Raw genomic sequence first — 22,457 nt, forward strand, 5'->3', positions numbered from 1 at the left:
ACATTGCCTGTCTGACACGTCAAACATTCACAGGGTTGATGTTCTCACCACAGATGTCTTCGAGACATGGTAAGTGCAACAAAGCAGCGTGCTGTAGCAGACACTAAAGGTACTTTTATGTATTTATGTGACTATTTTCTGTTCACTCATTATAAGTTTAATATTTAAGAAAGACATTTTGTTTTGACAGTTATTTCACTTAGTTGCACTTTATTATGCACTTTGATGTCAGCTTTATTTCGTTTCAAAGGGATAGTAACTATCACTGTGCCTACTGTTTATTTTTTTATTATATGCATTGAAGATGCGACTGTCTCAGATGAGACTAAATATGGACAGGGACAAACTCTGTTTTTTGTTATTTCAAAAGAAGAAAAATGTCTCAAGTTCTGAAAAGTTACTGTTAAGCAAGTTACTTTTTAATGCACTTTGAGATGTGACCAAAACAAAAGATGGTGTTTCTAATCGGCACTTAGTTTTTATGTTCATATGCACCTTAACCTGTGCTTATATTTACCTATCAAAATGTGTTGAAGTTGTGTGTTTGAAATGTAAAATTTAAAGAAGCAGTATTTCAGCACAGGTTGAGTTTAAGTACTGCTCTTCTATTGTGTTTATGTCCTTTTGGATGTGGCAATACGTTAATAAACATCCAGTGTCTTTGTTATCTTATCTGTTTGTGTTTATTTTAAATGGTTAACTTTGCTCACTGTCTGCTAAAAACGTCCGGCCCAGCTCATGTTCTTAGTCTGAAAATCCGGCCCGAGTCAATTTTTAATTGAATAGCCCTGGTCTATGGTGAGGAAATAATGGTGGTCTATGAAGCAGGTGCTCATTCATTCACTGCTCGTCAGGAGTTGCATCAGATGTCAGTGTGTTACATCAAGACAGAAGAAAAGTCAGGACATCAAATGAGGCCTGACCTTGGAACAGTGTTTTCTGTAAGAAACACTAACTCGCTTCAGTGTGGACTTTGAGCTTTGCACCTCTGCAGACCCTTTTAATGCAAAAAAAGCAGCAGTATAACATACTATGGAAAAACTCCAAATAGCACGACATGGCCTTCATTCGGCTAATGGAGCCGACTCAGATTTTGAAATGATCGTTGCACGTTTCTTTAAATATTCTGAAGATGCATGCTACCATTCAAAAGTTTGGGGTCACCCAGGCAATTTCATGCTTTCCATGAAAACTCACACTTTTATTCATGTGTCAACATAACTGCACAAGGGTTTTCTAATCATCAGTGAGCCTTTCAACACCATTAGCTAACACAATGTAGCATTAGAACACAGGAGTGATGGTTGCTGGAAATGTTCCTCTGTACCCCTATGGAGATATTCCATTCAAAATCAGTCGTTTCCAGCTAGAATAGTTATTTACCACATTAACAATGTCTAGACTGTATTTCTGATTAATTTGATGTTATCTTCATGGGAAAAAAGCCTTTCTTTCAGATATAAGGACATTTGTAAGTGACCCCAAACTTTTGAACCATAGCGTACATGAATGATTAGATGTTGGCCGAGGTATAAAGAAAACACAGCGACACACTGCATGATCAGTTTTTATTCCCTTGTAAATAGAATATCGATAAAAACACACCTTAAAAATAACAAATAAGGTTTATCCAACAGATGAAAAAGTAACAAAAGGCATATGTAGATTTTCTACATAGCTATTACAGAACAGTCTACCGTCCAAAAAAGGCACTAAATCTTGAAATAGAAAAGAAGAGGATTAAAAAAAAAAAAAAAATCAAACTGATATAACATCCTGCTGAGGTTTGATACCATTTATTTTACAGAGATTTATTAAAGAGTTTATTGGCAACCACCGTTTTTAACTGCTGAAATGTTTAGAGATGATGTCCATCATTAAAGTATTGTGTCCTATCCCTGGAAGAACATCTATGTTTTACTGACTGCATGAATGATGCATTTTTTCCCCACATAAACAAACAAAAAAAAAAAAAACCCAGCATTTCTACTCTTCAAATGTCAGACTGTATCTAACGACACTGACTAATGTAGGAGAAGGACAGTATCCAGTTCTGAGACATGAACGGTGTGAAAGCACAGTGGCACCAGATCCCTTGTGCTTCTCTTTGTTCAGACAGCAGGTCTAATATCACATCAAACCTCTACCACTCTGTTAGCGACCTCATCAACATGCACCCTGGTGCCCAGTGCCGACAGAAGCTTCTCACATTCAAACAGTGCTGTTGAACCAAACATCTGTGGTACCGTCTACTGAAGCACTATCGCCAGAAGAAGAGGTGGTGGGATTGGGCAGTGAGATCAAGGTGCAGTCAGTGCCACAGGTGCATGTACAGGTGACTATTCCAGAGAAGGAAGCCTGTCCTTTCAAAAACAAAGCAGCACAACAAGGCAACAGAGGACTGAAGGCAGATGGTAAAACTGCATTCTAACCAATGAAAAGACACCACATGAATAGACTGATGCAGTCCTGACAAAGCTGGAAGAGCGACAACTTTGAGCTATCAGGCAACTAAAACACTTTCTGGCACAAAAAGATCCAATTTAAAGTCAGTCAAGATGCAAACATTTTTGGTTTCTAATTATTAATGTATGTGGTTTACTCGCCTTTTTTAGCTTCTATTTGTGTTTATGGTCTTATTTTTTATTTTCAAAATACTGAAAATGACACAAACTAACACCCAATACCTGCTCCAGACCTCCAAAATGCATTTTCATGAGAAGACCCTGAAGACAACAAGTGAAATGACCTGACATCCTGAAACTATTTAAAAAGAGCAAATTGTCTCCAAGCGGACCTACTATGCTCATTTCCAGCTATGTGTTTTTATTCTGGAGCTCCAGAAGAGTAGCTTTGTATGATTCACAGTTTTTAAAAAAAATCCTTATTTATCTTTTACTGGCCCTTTTTCCAGCCCTTCAGTTCATCCACTGTATGAAACAAACCGTTTCAGTTCAGGTCCACCATCCTAAGAAAGACCTTCTTGCGAGTGGGTGGCTTTGTGGAAGCCTTTGCTTGTGAGCACCACCCAAACGCTGTCTATAACAGATGAATGTAGCCACCACCGTGACATCACCTATTGGTTTGTAAGCTACGGTTCTGAAGCATTAAGTTTGGAAATTGACAATCGCCATCCTGCTCTTTTGAAATGGACACACTATACATGCTCATACACTAATGACTTGTCAATCTGAAGGAAGACCTGCCCTAATACAAACCTTCCTTTTTCACCTGTTTTACTCTACATGGAGCCATGATTTACAAATGGAACATGCCGAGTTGAAGAAGACTTGAAGCTAGCACGGGGACCATAAACTCATTAGGAAAATGAAGATTTAAGCCACTTTCACATTGGCTTCACCTTTCAGACCCAGAGGTTAAGTCTACCTTTTATTTATACCTCATTCTCTTACTGAAATGTAGGTTACTGAAGCCAACTGTAAAGCGTGAGTCCAATCTGAGGTAAATGTAGACAGCATGAGCATCCATTACAGCAGAATGACTGGTAAATATTACGCTGATTTCCTGCAAATGGTGTGACACAACAATGTAGTCTTTCAATCAGAAGCTGTTTATGAAGATTTTTCTATGTGCCCTGTTAAAAGGTATACACTACAGTCAAAAGTTTGGACACACCTTCTCATTCAATGGTTTTTGTTTATCTGTATAATTTCCTTCATTGTACATTAATACTGAATATTAACAGTTTTTTGTTTACAACATGACTCCTTATGTATTCTTTTAAAGTTTTGACATCTTCAGTATTAATCTACAATGTAGAAAATACTTATATAAAAACAATTGAATGAGAAGGTGTGTCCAAACTTTTGACTGATACTGTAGGTGTGGCTGACTGCAGTGGAAAACATCTGCTGTCAGAAAATACTAAAGGCAGCATAGCTAGTAAAATCTTATTCTGCTGTCGCCAAATGACTCCATAGTATCTCCTTACACTTTTTATTTGCATGCTGGAGTACACTATATGCCTGTAATACTACTTAACCTAGTGTATTTTTGAAAGAAGGTGTACATCCATTTACCAAGAAGACTGTAGTTTAAATTCATGGCTGTCCTGTAAGTTTGGTATGTTACACACGTTTGCCACATTATTTGAAACTTTGGCCACATTTAACATGTACAACCGACAACATAACATCATATATACGTGACAGAAAATATGGGAAAGCATTATAGGTCCCTTTCAGAAAGGCTTCTGCTTAGCAGATTTTTTAAAAAAGGAAAAAAACATGTAGCACTTAATGGGATAGTACATTTTGAAATTTTGGTGTAAATAAATCAAACAAATAACAGAAAGCTACAAAATAGACTAGTGATTTCTCAAATGCTTAAAGCAAAGAGACCCAGGACAGCTCTGCTGCCATACATTTAAAGAGACATTCCACCACAAAACTTCTATTTTCTCTGACATTTAGTCTGAAACACTGCAGACTTTTGTTAATACTCCACCAGACTGAGTGATGGGGGCAGGAGCTATTGGCCTGGTGGAGCATATTAATGATTAAGATCTTCTTTTTATTATTCTTATTATTGAAGTGGAAATTCCGTTTGTGTTCAAACTTAATATTTATTAGCTCTAGCTTGATAAGGAATTTCCCTTTTAAAGAGACACTGACATTTCTGCTGTCCCAGATCAATCAGCGTGAACCGTCTATACAGCCTCATCACAGTTCAGTCTCCTCTGAATCAATCAGCTCCACATTTAGTTTTTCTCTTAGACAGTTCAAACTGTGGTTCACATTGAAGCAGCTGCGGAGGAACCTGCGGGGTTTAGCTTATAGTGAGGGTGAGGGAGTGAGGTAATTGTGGTAACGTTTTTCACTCTGAACTAGTAGCTTAGCCAGTAAAGCACCTGGTAAGGAACAATGATGAACCGGTTTGAATGAAGCCGCATTAGTGTGGGCTGTAACAGAAGGTCATGTGATTAGCTTTCTAGCATTAGCAGTGGTACGGTGGCAAATGAACAGCCATTGTAGAAGTCATTCATCACACACTAAACCTGTGTTAAAATACTGCAAAAAATAAGGCACTTGAACATAAAACCTTACAGTACTGACATACTTAAGCTGAACAGAATTACCAGTGAGATTCACTCTGTGATTGTCCAAAAAAAGGTCACACTGAACAGTAACATGTCACCACACTAATGCAAACACCAGAGACTCACTTTCAATATCAGTGCTTAGTGTCTCACCCATTGCATTTTTTAACACCAACTTTTTGTATTGTTAAAAATCAGTTGGTAGCTAGCAGAGTTAGCCTCTTAAAGCTCAACCACCTATCACATGGAGCTCACACTAAGTCGATGCTCACTTTTTTCAAGTGACAATTCCAACATACTTTATTCAAACCAGTGGCTATTTGCTAATTGTTGTTGAAAACAGGACAAGGCAGTTCTAAAGCTCAAAGTGGACCATTAGCTTTAATGGTTAACAGTAGTTCATTCTGGATTTATTATTTTTATTTGACTTAAATTATATTTAAAAGTGAACACTTTGGGGTGTTTTTGAGATTATTTGACATTATTATTATTGACATTTTGTAAAACCAAATATGAAATTCATTTTGTTAACATAAGCTTTGTTGTTTGTTTTCTCTGCAGTACTGAAAATGAGGTACATACAAACCATATCTATTCTGTAGTTTTACCCCAAGTGGAAATCATAACAGAGCTACAAGGGGACATATAACTGAACTTAATGTCATCACAGGTAAAGGAACAAGACTCCAAGTCAATGTTAACTAGACAAGAATTTGCTAAAATGTTAGCCACAACAACTTGATAAAGTGGTAATCAGCTTGTTCCACTGATGGCAAAACTAACAGCAAAACTTTTCAGAAGAGGTGAACAGAGTATACAACTGGGCAATAGAGCAAGCCAACCGTGTTTAGTGATAAACTAGAGAAGAAGCACTTGGTGGTTTATGATCTTTAAAACTAAACTGTGTTAACTATAGTTCAGTAACCCCTGGACAACAAATACATTCTTTAATAATTCCTCATGGAGAAAATAGACTTCTACAATGGCTGTAATTGACATACATATCCATGAATCGACTTGAAACACATTTTTCATCTACAGAAGCTTCTTGCAATGTCTGTTTTAAGAGAATATACTCAACGCAAATTACTTTTTCGAGGGAAAGACTACTTTTTATCTTCCTACTGGCACTGTGATCATTCACTCATAGTGATCAATTTAACGCTTTAACAGCAGGGATTTAAGCACCACGGTATTGATCCAATAAAATGTCATTTAAAATACAACTTAAACGTGACCACGTGTTTAGAACACATTGGCATACAGAGCACAAACATAGATTTACCCTAAAAGGAAAATTATGCATTTTACTTGAAATAACTTGACACATCTGATGTGTCTTTGATTAGCATATCTCTAATACATATTTCCATCCATGACCATCATACACTCAGAAAATACACAAATTTCAAAACTTAATACTTTGGCTAATGTTTCATTCACCTTTCACCTACAAGAAAGACTCATACTGATAGTTTCTCTCATTTGAAGCTAATATGTCTATATACTGTATATAGAAATGGAATAGGGTACGTATACTGTATATAAGTGTGTGTGTGTGTGTGTGCGTGTGTGTGTGTGCGTGTGTGTACGTGCGTGTACGTGTGTGTACGTGCGTGTACGTGCACACATACACATGTAGTATATGTATTCATCTTACACTTTAATCTGTAGTATCTAAACAGCTTCATTAAACTGTTTAACCCCTTCCAACTGACTGATCTGTACTGATAATATGTGATCACAGTGATCAATCATTCCACCAGGTCACCCAGCAGGTAACTGGGCACAAGTGAATAAACAAAACCCTATCACCTGGATGTCCCGGTTTCTAGCTTTTATACAACTCTGTCAACAGTTTCGACTACCTTCGACATTTATGTTGTAGGTATTTTTTTTTAAATTGCTTATAATTGATATGGAAGCAAAGAGAGGCTGTAAGGATTTGCATCTTATTAGAAACTGGAGACCTAGCTGTGAAATCTCAATTGAACACTACTAGCTGATGTTTACATAGCACAAGATTCATTGTGCCAGAATATTATATTTAGAAAATCATCTATTTAAAAAGTTTCAACTCCAATTTGAAATTTCCTGTGGATAATTTCAAATAGTGCATTTAAAACTATTATCATGGATAAAAATTTAATTATGTTAAGGTCCAGGGGATTGCAACTCTCCAATCTAAATTCGTGACTCTGAAAACAAAAAGTGTCTTAAATTATGCCAGCATATTAAATTCAGTAATATTTAAACATTGCTATTTTCCATTCAGTAATGATTGCATAATTAAACTGATGAAACATTTATTATTTGTATTAGCCTCTCAGAGCTTCCATATATTTAGCTTATGTTATCAGGGAGGGGAGGGTCATTCTGTTTCTTTCTCTTTTGCATTTTTCATTTAGAAAAAACATCTTGGGCTCACAGAAACATGTTGTGACCTCAAGCTTATACTACTGTCTAGTTAGATTCAACAGTGAAAATTTGAAATATAAAGGCCTGTGATGAAATATTCTTTTAAAACAAGCCGTTAAAATGAACTTAACTTTCAAATTTATGTACTCATCTTTTGAGGCTGTTCAGTTGTGTTGTGATCACAGTGCAAGACCCTGACATTATTTGAACCCCATGTCAAATACAGTGTTGTCCTGCTGTGAAAAATGCAGTTTCCAAAAAAATCTGTACAATGCATCGTGTTCTGTTCATCACCCTTTGAAGGAAGACTCAAAATGCCTAATATTATATAAATCAACAAAGAAAAGCAACACGGCCTGCCACAGCTTGTGTTTCCTTATATGTGCATCATAGTTGAATGCCATTAATGTTTTCACTTTCTTGGTTGAATTAGTTTTTATGTACATTTTAAGTCTTCCATAGATGGGGAACACTTTAACAAATAAAAGTTTCTCATTATTATTAATATTATTATTATTATTATACACTAATAATGCCTATAAGAGTGTAGCGGAGCAGGTTGGTGGTTGGAGGTAGGGTTGGGAGGTATCTCAGGGTTGGAGTTTACGCGACTTTTGGTCATTTTTTTTCCCACTTATTACATTCCTATAAAATCTGCTTGCATATAATGACACCTGTTCATCGCTCCGATATCCGCCGCCTCGTTCAGTCATCCTCCAGCGTTTCCGTCTTGATGTCATTCCCCATGCTACACCCTGCTCCATCCTCCTGACTGGGCAGGGTCGGGCTGCTGTGACTCCCCACCACCTTCTCCAAACCGTCCTGGGGCTCGGACAGCGCGCTGTGAATGGTGGCTTCATCCTGGAGGGAGGGGGAAGGAGGGGACCAGGACACACCTGTTAGTCTCGCACCTTCCGCCTGAGGACCCGCCCCTGACATCAGGGAACGACCAATCAGAGAAGCGCCTCTCTGTGCAGCCACTCCTCCTCTACCCAGGGCAGAAAACCAGCTTGGAAGAAGTGTGGGAACCTGAGCAAAGACAGCCACAGGGAGGAAGGGTTAGTGGATTTAAAGCTCCTTCTGGCTTCTTTGATAAGATAAATGTGCGTGTAGTGTGGAGGTAGTCGGGTCGTACCTGGGTGGGAGAGGACAGGTCAGCCCGGCCGAAACCAAACTGCCTGGCGGAAGCTCTCTTGTCAAATAAGGACACCTCACAGCCCTGTGACAGAGCAGGTTATACAACAACAAAGTTAATCTGCTGTGACATTACTGTCATGATGCTGTGATCCTGACATGTGACTTCCTTCCAACTACTTCTGTGTCTATATGTAACATTAGACACGCACAAGTTTTCAGATTACATTGCTGATCAAGTTTCTAAACTCATGGATTAGATCATTTAAATATGGTCAACGGAAAGCAAAACAGATTTTGTCATATTTTATACAATATACTGATCAAATGTTCTGAGCCCATCTGCTTGTTCAGTACGTATGTTCCAGTGTAAAATGATGTGCACATGTGAATTACAGATAAAGGAGAAGTACAAGTTTATTTGACGGTTACATCAAGATCACCTGGTCAGGGAAGTCATTGCCATCCACCTCATCACTGTTGGACTGACCACCTGGACTTTGAACCTCGATGCCGTGGCTCTCCAAGATGGCTGCTTCTTCAAAAACACAAACTTCATCATAGCATATCAACTATAGAGAGCAACACACTCCGATGCAAACAACAGTGATGCAAAGCAGTTCAGAAGCCGCTCTTCTAGAAGAACAACATCCTGCCACTGTTACAGGAAATAACTGTGAAAAGAAAGAGTATGTGTTCCTCGCTGTTGTCACAGAGGGGTGTATTATGAAGCAAGTTCAGCACAGTTGGGCACTTTCTGCATTAGCCAGTTTGACAAAACCTAAAAGGTAATATATTTATGTTGGCACTCACTGACTCAATACAGGCACTCATTTCTAACATGACAGCTGCACATCAGAGCTCTCAGACTGTGGATTTATCCAAACATGTTACTCAACAAGTGCATGGAGGCCTGATACTGTCTCTTCATGATGAAATCATTTTGGCCAAAACAAAGTGAAATTAATGTTACTGATTGGATATATTGTGTTATAAATACAGATAAAGCAAATCAGTACCAAAGACAAAAACATATTTATGCATTTTCTGCATCAACAAATGAAGGCGATAGGCTCCCAGAGCGGTGCACACAGTTTACGCCACTGTAACTTCACAGCTTCATTCAGTGAAATTACTAACTTATAGCTCAACAGGTTTTCAGATAGAACAAATTCCCTCAGATGAGAATCTGTATCACTTATAGAGAATCACTAAGAAAAGAATTTGTGGTGCTTCTTACAGTCAATTTAAATCCCAAACAATGAACAGCACATCCTTTGGAGGTTAGCTTTGAAAACCTTGACTTTAGGCTTAACATACCTGCTAACCAATTCATCCTGCTTTATAGTAAACCCTTCAGGTGTGTGTGAAGTTCTACAGAGACGTTGGTGACAAGCAGCATGTGCAGATTAGGTGTTAGAGAAAAGAACACTGAGCTGGTCAACCAGGATGTGAGCTGAAGAATAAAAGCTTTTATGTGTGCCATGGGTAGATTGTGAAACCAGTGGATATAAGGTTGTCACATTCTCATATCAAGATCAATTGTGTGTTTAACTACAGTAACATCTAATGCTGTTCACACACACAAACACAGAGGTAGACATTACCAATGTTAGCACGCCTCTTGATGTCTTTGCGGCGGTTGGCAAACCAGTTGTAGACTTTCAGCGATGTTACTCTCTCTAAATCAGACAGCTTCTTTCCTGTAACACACACACGCACGCACGCACGCACGCACGCACACACACACACACAGATCAGACATCTGGACTGGTGCTCCTCTGCTCTTGTGTCCTTTACTCTTTCCCTGTGGTTGTTTTTCAAAGCTCATTCAAGCAGTGCATATCTGTGAGGCAAAGCAAAGTTCTTCCTTCGATAAATGACACTTTTGTTTACAACAGTTAAAAGTTTCATTGCTGCTATTTAATTATCCAGCATATTCAAGTAGTGTGTTTGTCAAGATGTGACTCTTTTAGTTGCTATATTTCATTGTTTTATTAACACCAATACACAGCTAGCCACAGGTGTAGTTCACATCAAATAAAACCACATTAATATTCTACATTAACCAAAAAAAGGCCTAAATAAATGGATAGCAAGTTGCAGTATTGATATGCAGACAATATAAAAAAGTGATACTAATAATTTCTGCTGTGTCTCAGAATACAAAGTACATAGAGGGAGCACTGCTGTTCCTCCTGTATAATGTCTTTTATCATTTTGAGGCATGGTCTCATGCAACCACATGCCGACCGTCACAATTGACAAGAGATGAATATACAGTCCAGTGACCAAACAGCACACTTTACACTGGCAGATTCTGCAGTCTCAAAGGCTAAAGAATGTGCACCAGGTCAGGAGCACAACCAGAGCATACTTGTTTTCTCTCATGGCTTGTTCCCATGGGGTAAACGAAGTTCTGATGATCCTAAAGATCACGGAACTTGCACTGAGCACAAACTTCACGCATGGCAGAGGTGCTGGGAGCAGTGTCTTGCTGCACAGGGACGCTACTTAGAAGGGGATGGCCCCCAGATTTAAATCAGCTGCAGCTTTTGCTTTTTATAGGGCCAGTCACAGAGCATTTTGATCGCACCTCGTCATGTTGTATCATCATCTATATCATAATTTATTTCCACTTGTACAGTAAGTTTGTTTAGAGTATATGCTAACCTTTAAAGTTAATGCTAATCTGGTAACTAACTTGCCTGTTTTGTCTTTTTGGGGGTTTTTTTTGTTGTTGTATGTACGCTGCTGATTTTTTACCTGATTTTTAGATGAATCAGAAAGACATGTCTTATTTTTATATATTCCTGAAATGACAGATACTATAACCCGGACACTATTTTATTTTATTTATTACAGAGGAATTAATTTAAATCTTGAACAGATGAGATGTTAATTTCTCTCTACGAAACACTGCAATAACAAACCATCAGATGCTGAAATACTACCAGAAAAATGATAAGTTCTGTTTTAAGAAAAAAATTTGAACTGAGCCATGTTGGTTTTTACAAAAGCTGACTTTTCAAACTGAGACAGATCAATTTTAATCAGATACTATATTAATCCCTTGGGATTAATATAGTATCTATCTATCTGTAATAGATCAATCTATCTATCTATCTGTGATCGATCTATCTGTAATAGATCTATCTATCTGTAATAGATCTATCTATCTATCTATCTGTAATAATCAAATAGGATACAGTTCAGAGCAGTCCGTATCATACCTGGTTTCTGAATGACAGCGTTGCAGGCGGTGGCTATTTCCTCTCTCTTGGCTTCATCAGGATACTGGTTGTCACTGAAATAGCTGTGGATACACATTACACTTTGTTATTTTCAGTTTCTTGCTGATACCTGTTGTCTCAGCCCTCAACTAGCTAAACACTCCTCCTCCTCACCTCTCCATGACAGCCAGACACTCCTTCCTCCAAGTGAATCTGCTCCCTCGACGCAGACGGAAGCCCCCGGGGGCTGAACCAAAGGGAGGCGGGGCTTGGTGCCAGTCCATCATGTCCTCCAGTGCCAATGGGGCAGCTCGCATGGCTAGAGTGGCACCTAGAGTCACAAAGATTATACAGCATTATTAATTTGGCGTTTCTCATACAAAAATATTTTGGACTATTAACAACATCATCAGGTGCATAGTGAATCATTCTTAATCAGCCTAACATTTATTTTACAGTGTTAAGCTAATTAATCAAATCAAAGTCAAGACATTCTGATAAAAACATGCTACTTTTTCCCTTGAAGACATAGGCTAATTTTCACTGGACATTACAGGTTTTTACACTGTGCATTCCACTATGTTTAACTCAGCTTTACGCACTGTAAAATTTGTTTAGTCAGCACTATACAGTCTATATATCTGTAATTAAAGCCTTCTCAAGATGCCCATAAAACAGGTGGCAAATACATGCCATGGCTACTTTTTCTTTCGAAAGACTTTTTGATTACAGCCTCCAAACAGTCACCAAATTATAGTAAAAAACCCCCAAAAAACTATACACCTCCTTTTAGTTTACACTAAAATCAGTCAGCAATTAAGTCTTAGAGTCAGCATCTAAATGGTTACTGAAGGACTTTTCTCCACATTTATTTTACAGTGTTTCTTCCACAAGTAGAAAAGTGAGACGTTATTTAGTAGCTGTGAGCCTGACTGAGGATGGAGGCGTTACCAGGGTTTGTCTTCTCCAGCTGGTACCAGCGGAAGAAGGCTCGTTTCTTCTGTTCACTGAGGTCCGATCCCTGCTGTAGGAGCCAGTGGGAGATCCGGCTCTGACTGATCCCTGGAGGAAAAGCACCACAGTCAGATCTGTGTCCCCCAGTAGGTCAAATGGTTAGTAAGAGTACCAAATCTGTGTCTTAGTGGGCCCAACTAAAGAACAGACGAAGTTTATACTCACCCGTTACCTGAGCGACCACAGCCTGGGAGATCCGCCTGTTCGCCAGGAAGGACTTAACCTCCTCTTTGATCACAGCACTGTCCCTCCTACAAGCAGAGAGCAGAATCTACTATTTACCACAAAGTACAATATATGTCTTCAACACTGTAAGTCGAAAAATAAATATGACATAACACAGGAGTTACACTTTTAACATACCTAACTCTGGCTGTTGTTCACATATATATTTATGGCTGTTGGAGCTGAATATGCGAAGGAAACAGAAGCCTGCTCCTGCTGTAATATTCTCTGCTCTCCTTCTGGTTAGATTTCATTTTCACACATCTTTGAATCAATACTACTCTGATTGCTGCTGTCTGGCTGCTGCCTTCAGATGAGAGGCACTAGAGTGCATATGTGCTATTGTGTGTGGAAAGTATGTGTGAGTGTACGTTATGCAGTAATCCTCACATCGGATTGCAATTCAGAGCGAGCTACAAGCAAGCTCAGGACCTCAGCTGTAGCACTCTACTGTATATATTGTCAGCATACCACAAGTATGCAGCCAGTTTTGACGCCCTTAACTCCTGTCAAGATGGCAGAGCTAGGTTTCCAAACAGATTACTGAAATTCCATAAATGCATGTTGTATAAAATTTAAAATGAATGCTTGTGGTTTGTTTGTTGCTCTCTGCTATTGGTTTGCAACTGACTTTATATGCACATGTATGATTAACTGTGAACCTACTGTGTGCTAATACATACTGCAGCACTGGTGTCAGATAACATTGCACAAAAACAGCCATCAAAATAAACTCCCAGAATATCCAATCTGCTCAGGGCTCAACTGGTCTAGTTTGGCCTCGCCTTGGAAGCTCTGGTCTAGCTTAGTCCAAGTTACATCAAGTCTAGTCTGGTCTTACCTCATCAAGTCCTCCACCTTATCATCGACATCTATGTCCTCTTCACTGGCTTCAAACCCATAACCCTGTGTGGTCACGCTACCACTAACCACAGCAAGAGGAAAGCGGGGTGGTGAAAGTTTCCCATTGGTGACTGCAACTAGACCATTCTGTGCTACTGCTGCTATGGCAACAGGTGAGGCTACTGGAACAGGCAGAGGTGGGGAGGTGGTGTCAAAGGTGTTGTTAGGTGACAATGAGAGACGGTTGTTGGGAAAACTTGTCTGAGTGGCGGTGGAAGTCATAGAGGAAGAGGCAGCGACGGTGTTGGAAGATGAAGGAGGCATGTAGGAAGGTTTATTGGCCAACTTGTGCCCATGTTGCCGGTCCAGGTGGTCCAGGGTGTCCAATGCATGGAGGACCTCTGCCTGGGTGATACCCGTCCTCCGTAGCCTCTGAAGGAGGTCAATCTGCTCGATGGTAAAGCGAGGCTCCTCACACTGCTGGAACATCCTGGAAGAGTAACGGCTATATTAAACCATTAGTTGTTTGACAGCTGCAGGAAGTAATTACTTTGCAGAAAAGGATTTGTCAGATAGGTAGATGAGCTTATAGACTCTATATAGAAGATAGACATCCTGTCTGGATCTGAAAAATGAAGTTAATGCAGAAGTGCCTCAATCCTGCTTTTTTAACAGCCAGTAGAGGGTGATTCGGCTTGTTGCAAGAAGCACAATTGTCTAAGAGAAAATTACCCTCCTTCTCACTCAATTTATTACCTCAGTAAACATTTTTTTAATGACCTTATGGTCTCAATTGCTAGCTTCAATTTCACCTCAATATAGCATGATGTTAATTTTGTATAAATTATGGTTGCATTTAGAGTAACAATAAAGCAAGGTATGTTTTAGGTTGTGACTTTCTTGTGATTGACAAATCGCTACCTCAGAAGCATGCGTAGCACTGGATTGATATCATGCAGGCTACATTAATCTTTTATTACGGTCCATGGATTAATTACCAGTGTCCCTGGTTAAAATTGAAGCTGTAAGGAGCACCACATATGGCATACGTGACATCAGTAATGTGTGGCATATAAAACTATTTTTTTCACAGCTACATTTTATTGTATAATGTTTCCCCATTTTTTAAGCAACTAAAACAAATAATTCATTACATAAGTACAACTTGAAGGTATCCACTGGAGTTTATGACCATGAGTAGTGCTATGGAACAATGCATGACAAACAAAAAGTTGTATTGTACATATTTATAGAACCGTTCACCATCTGCCACTGGTTTCATGCTATTTTGCTGACTGACAGCTGCTGGTACACCACCAAGAAGCACCAACAAGGAAGAAAAACACCACTGGCAAGCACACATGAATGTAAACAACACACGATTTAAAGATTATTCACATACCTTAGACATCAAAAATACACATAACTTATTTTGGTGAGAAAGATTTAATATAAATATAACAGTTGCTTGTATACAGCAAACCTGCTCAGCACCCTGAAATCTGAAAAACAATTTTAGTCCTTGACGATTCTACTTAGAGGTAAAGAGCATTTTTCATTAGACATGTGCCAGAGTGTGGTTTGAAATAAAACATACTGATCAGGGGTGGCAAAAAATAGATGAAAGTTTTCATTATATAACGTTGTTTTTAGAAAGAACACTAAAGCAGACAGTCATCAAGGTTGTCCAGCAGTGTAACACTAAAGTCAGGATTTTTTGTTTTCTACACTGCATGCAGTGCGGACATACACAGGCTATTATTTTCCACATCACATCCAGTATTTGCATGTATTAAAGAAGGAGACTATTATACACTGTAGCAAGGTAATGAAAGATGGCGAATGCATTAAATGACTACTGTAAAAAACACTAGTGGAAACTGTATTGTGCGTAGCGAAAATCAACATTTTCTAATTCTAATTATCTGATACATTTGAGCGCATTAGTGATCTTCCTCTTCTTACTGAGCTCCACATTTCTGAAAAACACCACAACTGAAACAATCACAGAACAAAAATGGCAGCACAGTCACATCTGTGAGCTTCCTGCCTGCAGATTTACAACATACACGCACACCAAGACATCCTGTTCAGCAGCTGCTATCCAGATATGAAGTGCATTCCTCCAGATTAAATGAGGCTTATATTATTGTGGATAAGTTTTTCCAACCACAGAAATGTAACATTATGCAAAAATGTTATGGACACAGTTCATTATGTACTGTTGCATAGAAGATGTCAGATCAAACGCATCCTTGCCTCAATGCAGCTTTACAATATAAAACGTCAATTCTTATCTATAATTGTTGTTTGATATGCCATGCTATTTTCAATGTGCAGTGCATTTGTGTCGTTTCTAAAAAAAAATTTTTAAAAATGCCATTATAGCAGGCACTAAGCTGAGCGGAGAGAGAAAAAGGGAGCACAGGAAAGGAACATAAACAGAGAAAAGAGAGATAACACATCTGTCTTGATGCTGTTCTTTCTGACGCAGAGAAGAGAAACAGGCCGCAGCAGAAAATCAAAGTCAGCAGACATATCAGCGCTTATAGATATAAGACAGGGAGGTTGAGGGCAGGCGTGTATGTGTGTGTGCACGTCTTGGGAACAATGCCAAGAAAAATTTACATCTCAGGCAGCCAAGCTTCATACTTTCTCTCTCTGCTGCAGAGGATGACTCATGCTGTATGAAGTTAGGCTGATACACAGAATCGATACCAGACTGCTAAATTTTTTTTTTTTTTTTTTTTCTTTTTTTGTCTGCATTTGTTCTCATTGTTTAACTCCACAAAAGGGGAGTCAACATTATATGAGATTGATGCATATTTTAGTCTTGCAACCAAATATTTTAATATTTAGTGCATGTGTGTGACCATCACCGGCCCTCCCTGAAAGCTAAGTAGACCTTCTTTATTAGAATTCCCTATTATAAGCCAGGGAGGGCAGTGCTACACCTCAGTGATGTGTGGGGGAAACAAAGACTGGACAGGACGAACAGGACGAACAGGATGAACAGGGATAGAAAATAACAGGCGTTGCTATTGCAATTAAAGATTGTAAGGTGGTGTGTTATGCCCAACTACTAACTGTCCATCAATAGAAAAAAAAAAAAAAAAATAAAAATTTGAAAAAAGAAAAGAAAACCAAACCAACACAAAAGAAAAAGAGATTCAATAATAAATGAACAAACGGTACTGAGCACCATAATTGTGTGTGTCTTGATAGTATAGAATAGAATAGAATAGGCCAGAAGAGGATACTAGTGCAAGAGAGAATGAGTTTAGGGTAGAGACTGGAGAGATTCTCAGCACATTCTGGCGGGACCCATCATTTGCTGAAATGGGACTCGGCAGTAGCTGGCGAGAACCTGATCAAACATGCAAGTGTGAAGAACCCCGAAGCCCAGAACAGCAATCACGGCAAGGCAGGGCCAAGCCAACAGGGCACCCCTCCCCCCAGGCAGTAGGAGCCACAGGGCGGCACCCCCAGAGAGCCACCGGGGCCACCGTGAACGACGAGGACCCAGAGAACAAGAGGGAGCAGCTACCGACACCCCCTGCGCACCAAGACCGACCCAGGCGGCCCGGGGCACGAGGACCCACCCGCCACCCAAACCCCAACCCCGCCCACCCCAGCCCCCACCGAACCCCCCACCCCACCACCCGACCCGCCCACCCCCATCCCCTCTCCCTCCCCCGAGGGGGCCAACGGCCCCACACAGCCAGGAAGCCAGACACAGGGGCCGAGCGGCCCACCGAAGGGGCGGCAACCAGCCCATCACAAGGCAGGCCACCACCGGGAGCCGGCCAGAGGAAATCGGAGCCGGGACCCGATGCGAGTCCAGAGGGTAAAAATGGATAGTGTGGTGGGGCCCGGCGACGCCGACAGGGAGGCACCCCACATACCCCCCGCACCAGGCCCCAGGCGAGCGCAGTACACCCAGGGCCCCCCACCCCCCGCAATGCGCCCTGACAACCCACCGGGACAGAGCCACCACATGCCACTAGCCCGCAGTACAGCCACAGCGCCCACCAAGACGGCCAATCCAGCCCCCGCAGCCCACCAAGAGCCATCGCACCTGCCCGGACCCGTCGGGCACGCAGGAGAACCCCCCCCGACCACAGCCCCCAGGTCCCGGGGACCCCCCAGCCACAGCAACACGGATGATGGTCCACCCCCGCCACCCCATAGCCATAAGGGGGCCGGGTCCCACCAGCGAGGCCATATTAGTGAAATCCCCCCATTACTCCCTATTAATATGTCTCCCGATCCCAGACTGGAGACATTATCCCTGCACCGTGATAGTGTAACCCTGAGTGTCATGTGGTGCATTAAAAGTGGGGAGGCTGGGCGAGGCGTCCAGGGGGCAGGCCAGAGGACCACAGAGGATGGCTACTCTGCAGCCTACCCTGACCCAAGTTCCCTGAGCCGTCCCAGACCTACCCCCAAGGTGTGAGTGTGTGTGGTGCATTAAAAAGAAATTAGAGAGCAGGGGAGGCAAGCAAGAGGGTGATGGGGAAGAGACAAGGCCGTAGAGCCCTGCCATCCGCCCCACCACAGAGCCCATCGTTCCTGCCCCCACCTGCTCTCGGGGCCCTAACTGTTGTGTCCCTATATGTGCCTAAGAGTAACTATATACAGTGATGTGTGAAGTATGTGAAGTGCACAGTAAGAGGCATGCACAGTCTGCTAAATTATGGCACAGTGATTATCGCAGTTATTTACTACATGTAATTTCATGTCATGGAGACTGATCTATATCATCTGTCTTAAGTTTGCAATATTTTGTTGTGCATTAACAATTAAATACACAATATTTTCAGATGTTATCTGGGGTCTTTCTACATTCCAATATGTTTCTTTATAAAAATTGATTTAAAATTAACAGTAAAGCACTTTTGAAAGTTTTTGCACACCTCATTTTGTTCAAATGAGACTTCGTTTAAGAATCCATTACAAGGAACAAGTACAGATGCTATATAATGTTTGCCTTTGTGTTGCAGCTGTGACAAAAGCAAAAAACAAAAAAAAGAAACATAAAACTGATTTAAAATTAACAGCAAAACACTTTTTTTTGCTTTTATCACAGCTGCAACACGAAGGCAAACATTATATAGCATCTGTACTCGTTCCTTGTAATGTGTTCTTAAACAAAGTCCCATTTGAACAATGAGGGGCATGTAAAAACTGAAAGTATAAGAATCCCTTAAATATTACATTGTTACATTAAATATAAAACAAGTGGCAAATAAGATTTAGACTCCAGTTTGGTGCCCCTGTCTGAGTTTGTAGTAAGAGGTTAAGTGGCTACAAACCATTTCAAAACTTAAGTTAAGCTGAGTTTTGTTCTATTCTCTGTATGCATTGTTCAGAAAAGAGCAAGATGTACTTTTAAACAAAAATATACATCTAACAAAATCAGAAAATTTCACACAGATTCTCATATGGTGTATAATTAAAACCGTGTGGGATTAGCAAACAGTGAAACTAAATTCTTAGACTTTTAAGGCAGAACAGTTATGCCAATTGTAAGCAAAAAGATCCAGTTTCAGCATTTTTAAAGTATATGACAGAATGGAAATTTTTAGAGAGTACAATCAATGTCACAAAACAGTCATTTGTGGTTAACACAGGTAAGCTTTCCAGTTATGAATTATAAATTAGTCTCTACTGGCCACTTTTGTTAGGATTCCAACCTTCCTTTAAAGGTGCTCCTACCATAAGAAGACAGAGTGGATTTAAATACACAATGACACCATGTGATCAGGAGACACACTAAACTTTCTCAGACAAAATCAGACAAATAATTTAACATGGCCTCGCAGACAGGAGTGAATGCCACCCAAAATGCACTTTTCCTTAACAGCTGACCTAACTAAAAAGGAACCCAACTTTAGAGTATTTGAAATGGCTGCTTCCAGATCAGTTTGTGGTTACACTTTTAATTTTCGTAATTTTGTGTAATCGCAAGTGTTTGCTACCAATCCAGCAAAAGGCTAAATCAGTGAGTGTCTGATGATGTGATGCTGGGACAGAATATGTGGGGGAGTACAGACAGAGCGACTAATGATCAAATGGTGCTGACCTGCACTGCTGACCTCCTTGAGAGAGGTCTGCTGAACGATGGAGGGAGTGCATGAAAATACACACAAAAACACCAAGATCACAACCAGTGACTTTACTGATATGACACTAAAATGTAGTGGCCCTCCAAATGACACTACCTTAAAGTGTTCCTCAGCAAGACACTGAAGGTGCAGCAGCTCTTGAACTTGACCTCTGACTCCCCAGAGGAGTAAAAAACTTCCCACCAGACTCCCCAGAGGATCACATCAGAATCAACTGAGAAATTCCCCAAGTGTCTCTAAGCTGAGGCTTTGTCACACCGTCTGATCCACTCCTCAGACCTCCCTTGCAAACATGCGGTCACTTCATCTGGATTTGTGCATTTCTCCAAAAATAATTTCAAGTTATGTGTACTAAGAAAAGATAAACATGTTAATGATAAACTGCATGACAATTCGTGAACCCAGTGACCGACCAAAGCTCCTAACCACACGTGGCATAAACTGTATCGTGGTTGCAGACATGTGCCAGCTGAGCTCACTCAAAGTCATTTAATTACAGTATGCAACTTTTTCACTGATCTCCAAACCCAAAATGCAACAAAAAGGAGCAGCTGGCTCATGTGGCCGTCCTCACTGTCAGGGTAGTCCCGGTGCAGGGCTGTCTGGAGATGATCGACTTCTATAAAAAAAAAAAAAAAGCTTTTGATTTAAACCAGGTCCTAGAAAACTAGGTCTGCCCGATAGAGGGGGGTCTCAAGACGTTTTAAAGATAATGGAAACCAACACAGCTTTCGGCACATATCTTAGAAACTAACCAATTACAAGCACAACAAAATGCTAAAATGCATAACTGGTTCGCCTGTTCTCCGTAATTCCTGCTAACATACGTTGTGCAGCACATTAGCATGTATTATAAACCAAGTGGGAAAGTTGACATTGTGTTTGATTAAGTGTTTCTTAGTGAACTACATACAACCGAATTAGAGCCAGATTGTCTGTTATCCAGACAACACCGTGAATTCCAACCAGGGTTGTGTGAAACTTGACCGCCGAGGAAAACGCAGCAGCACTGAGCATTTTTACAGGAGTTTGCAGTTATCAGCACAGAAAAAGGAAATGCAGCAGGCTAGCAGGACCGTTTGAGGACAGCAGTAGTTGGAGCTGCAGGACTTCACTTACCTGATTATTCCAGTAGAAGAGCCTCCACACACGGTAGTTTGACCATATATCTATCGCCTCGGGGCGCAGGGACACACGGGCACTGACAGTCTTCCCAAAATGTCTCCTCTGCTTCTAATTGGGCTTCAATTCGCCGTCAGACAGATTCGCCTTTTGTCCGGCAGACAGGCGCCATGTTGACACAATGACGCAAGGAACGACGGGAGTCGCAGTTTAGAGAGTTTACTGTAAACAGAGGCGTCGCTTTATTAGGTACGCCTGGATATGATGGGATTCGCCACACTGTCCTGCAACATTACACACAAGATGAGGTTTATGGTGCTCAGCTTGTGTCAGACAGGAGTTGAATCAGCTCTTTGGACTGTTTCTACAATTGCAGTTTCTACAATTTCATTTTTAGCAGATGCTTTTATCCAAAAGCAACGTACATCTGAGAATAGATACAACACAAGAAAGGATCTAGTCTGGAGAAAACAACCTGGATAGGTGCCATAAAACAAGTTACTTATGCAGCCACTAAACCAACTTTCCAAGTAGTTCCCGTTTCTTCATAATGACTTAAATCAGGAGTGTCAAATTCATTTTAGTTCAGGAACCACATTCAGCCCAATTTGATCTCCAGTGGGCCGGACCAGTAAAATCGCAGCACAATAACCTATGGATAACCACAACTCCAATTACTTCCCCCTTTTTTTAGTGCAAAAAGTGTATTCTGAAAATGTTCACATTTAATGATCTTTTTTAAGACAAGAGGAGAAAGCTTTATTGCCATTATACACAGTGTACAATGAAATTCCAGATGAGTTACTCATTTTTAAACATACAAGATAAATAAGTTAAGAAAATAAAATAAGAATAAACAATAGCTAAATACTGGAGTAAAACACATAAACAGAAATCTTCACAAAAAATGTACAAAAATTGTGGTTGCATATAACAAAATAAAAAAACAGAGAGCTGTAAAAGTGATACAGTGGTAGATAGAGCAAAACATTATGAACAACCTGAAATTTCTGATGAAAAATTATTTTACAAAAAGTTCAATTTCAACAAAACCATGCCTCAGTTTATCATTTCCACAATACAATTTACAGATCACAATGTATCTACAAAAGTAGAAAACATTTAGTTACAGGTATCTGGAACTGAACAATGTAGTATTTTACTTCGTCCCGTGGGCCAGATCGGACCCTCTGGCGGGCCGCTTTTGGCTCGCAGACTGTATGTTTGACACCCCTGACTTAAATTATTCATTTTCTATGGACTCCTACAGTCTCCATTATG

At 40.3% G+C, this 22,457-nt stretch overlaps 1 protein-coding gene across 3 annotated transcripts; it reads right to left on the reverse strand.

Annotated features, from left to right (window-relative positions):
* Nucleotides 1-1,551: 1,551 nt before the first annotated feature.
* Nucleotides 1,552-21,363, reverse strand: LOC111563331 (homeobox-containing protein 1-like). 3 transcript variants are annotated; one of them, XM_023262370.3, is made up of 10 exons: nucleotides 21,174-21,363; nucleotides 13,925-14,416; nucleotides 13,024-13,109; nucleotides 12,796-12,906; nucleotides 12,019-12,175; nucleotides 11,845-11,927; nucleotides 10,219-10,314; nucleotides 9,055-9,143; nucleotides 8,613-8,696; nucleotides 1,552-8,506 (listed from the first exon to the last, which is right to left on the reverse strand). In XM_023262370.3, the coding sequence occupies exons 2-10, from the start codon at nucleotides 14,413-14,415 to the stop codon at nucleotides 8,183-8,185; spliced, it is 1,521 nt and encodes a 506-aa protein (XP_023118138.2). In that variant the 5' UTR covers nucleotide 14,416; nucleotides 21,174-21,363; the 3' UTR covers nucleotides 1,552-8,182. The 3 variants fall into 3 exon arrangements, with proteins under 3 accessions (XP_023118138.2, XP_023118136.2, XP_023118135.2); XM_023262368.3 differs by having other exon boundaries at nucleotides 9,055-9,146; XM_023262367.3 differs by having other exon boundaries at nucleotides 9,055-9,149.
* Nucleotides 21,364-22,457: the final 1,094 nt, after the last annotated feature.

The sequence above is a fragment of the Amphiprion ocellaris genome, chromosome 1, assembly GCF_022539595.1.
Source record: "Amphiprion ocellaris isolate individual 3 ecotype Okinawa chromosome 1, ASM2253959v1, whole genome shotgun sequence".
Lineage (NCBI taxonomy): Eukaryota > Metazoa > Chordata > Actinopteri > Pomacentridae > Amphiprion > Amphiprion ocellaris.

What these genes read in the sequence shown, in the direction of transcription:
- LOC111563331 (XM_023262367.3), bottom strand. Translation starts at nt 14,415, where the DNA reads ATGTTCCAGCAGTGTGAGGAGCCTCGCTTTACCATCGAGCAGATTGAC. An exon ending in GCTGGAGAAGACAAACCCTG is followed by an intron (nt 12,176 to 12,795) that starts GTAACGCCTCCA and finishes TTGTGACTCTAG; the next exon opens with GTGCCACTCTAGCCATGCGA. An exon ending in ACCTGTCCTCTCCCACCCAG is followed by an intron (nt 8,507 to 8,612) that starts GTACGACCCGAC and finishes GTCTTTGCTCAG; the next exon opens with GTTCCCACACTTCTTCCAAG.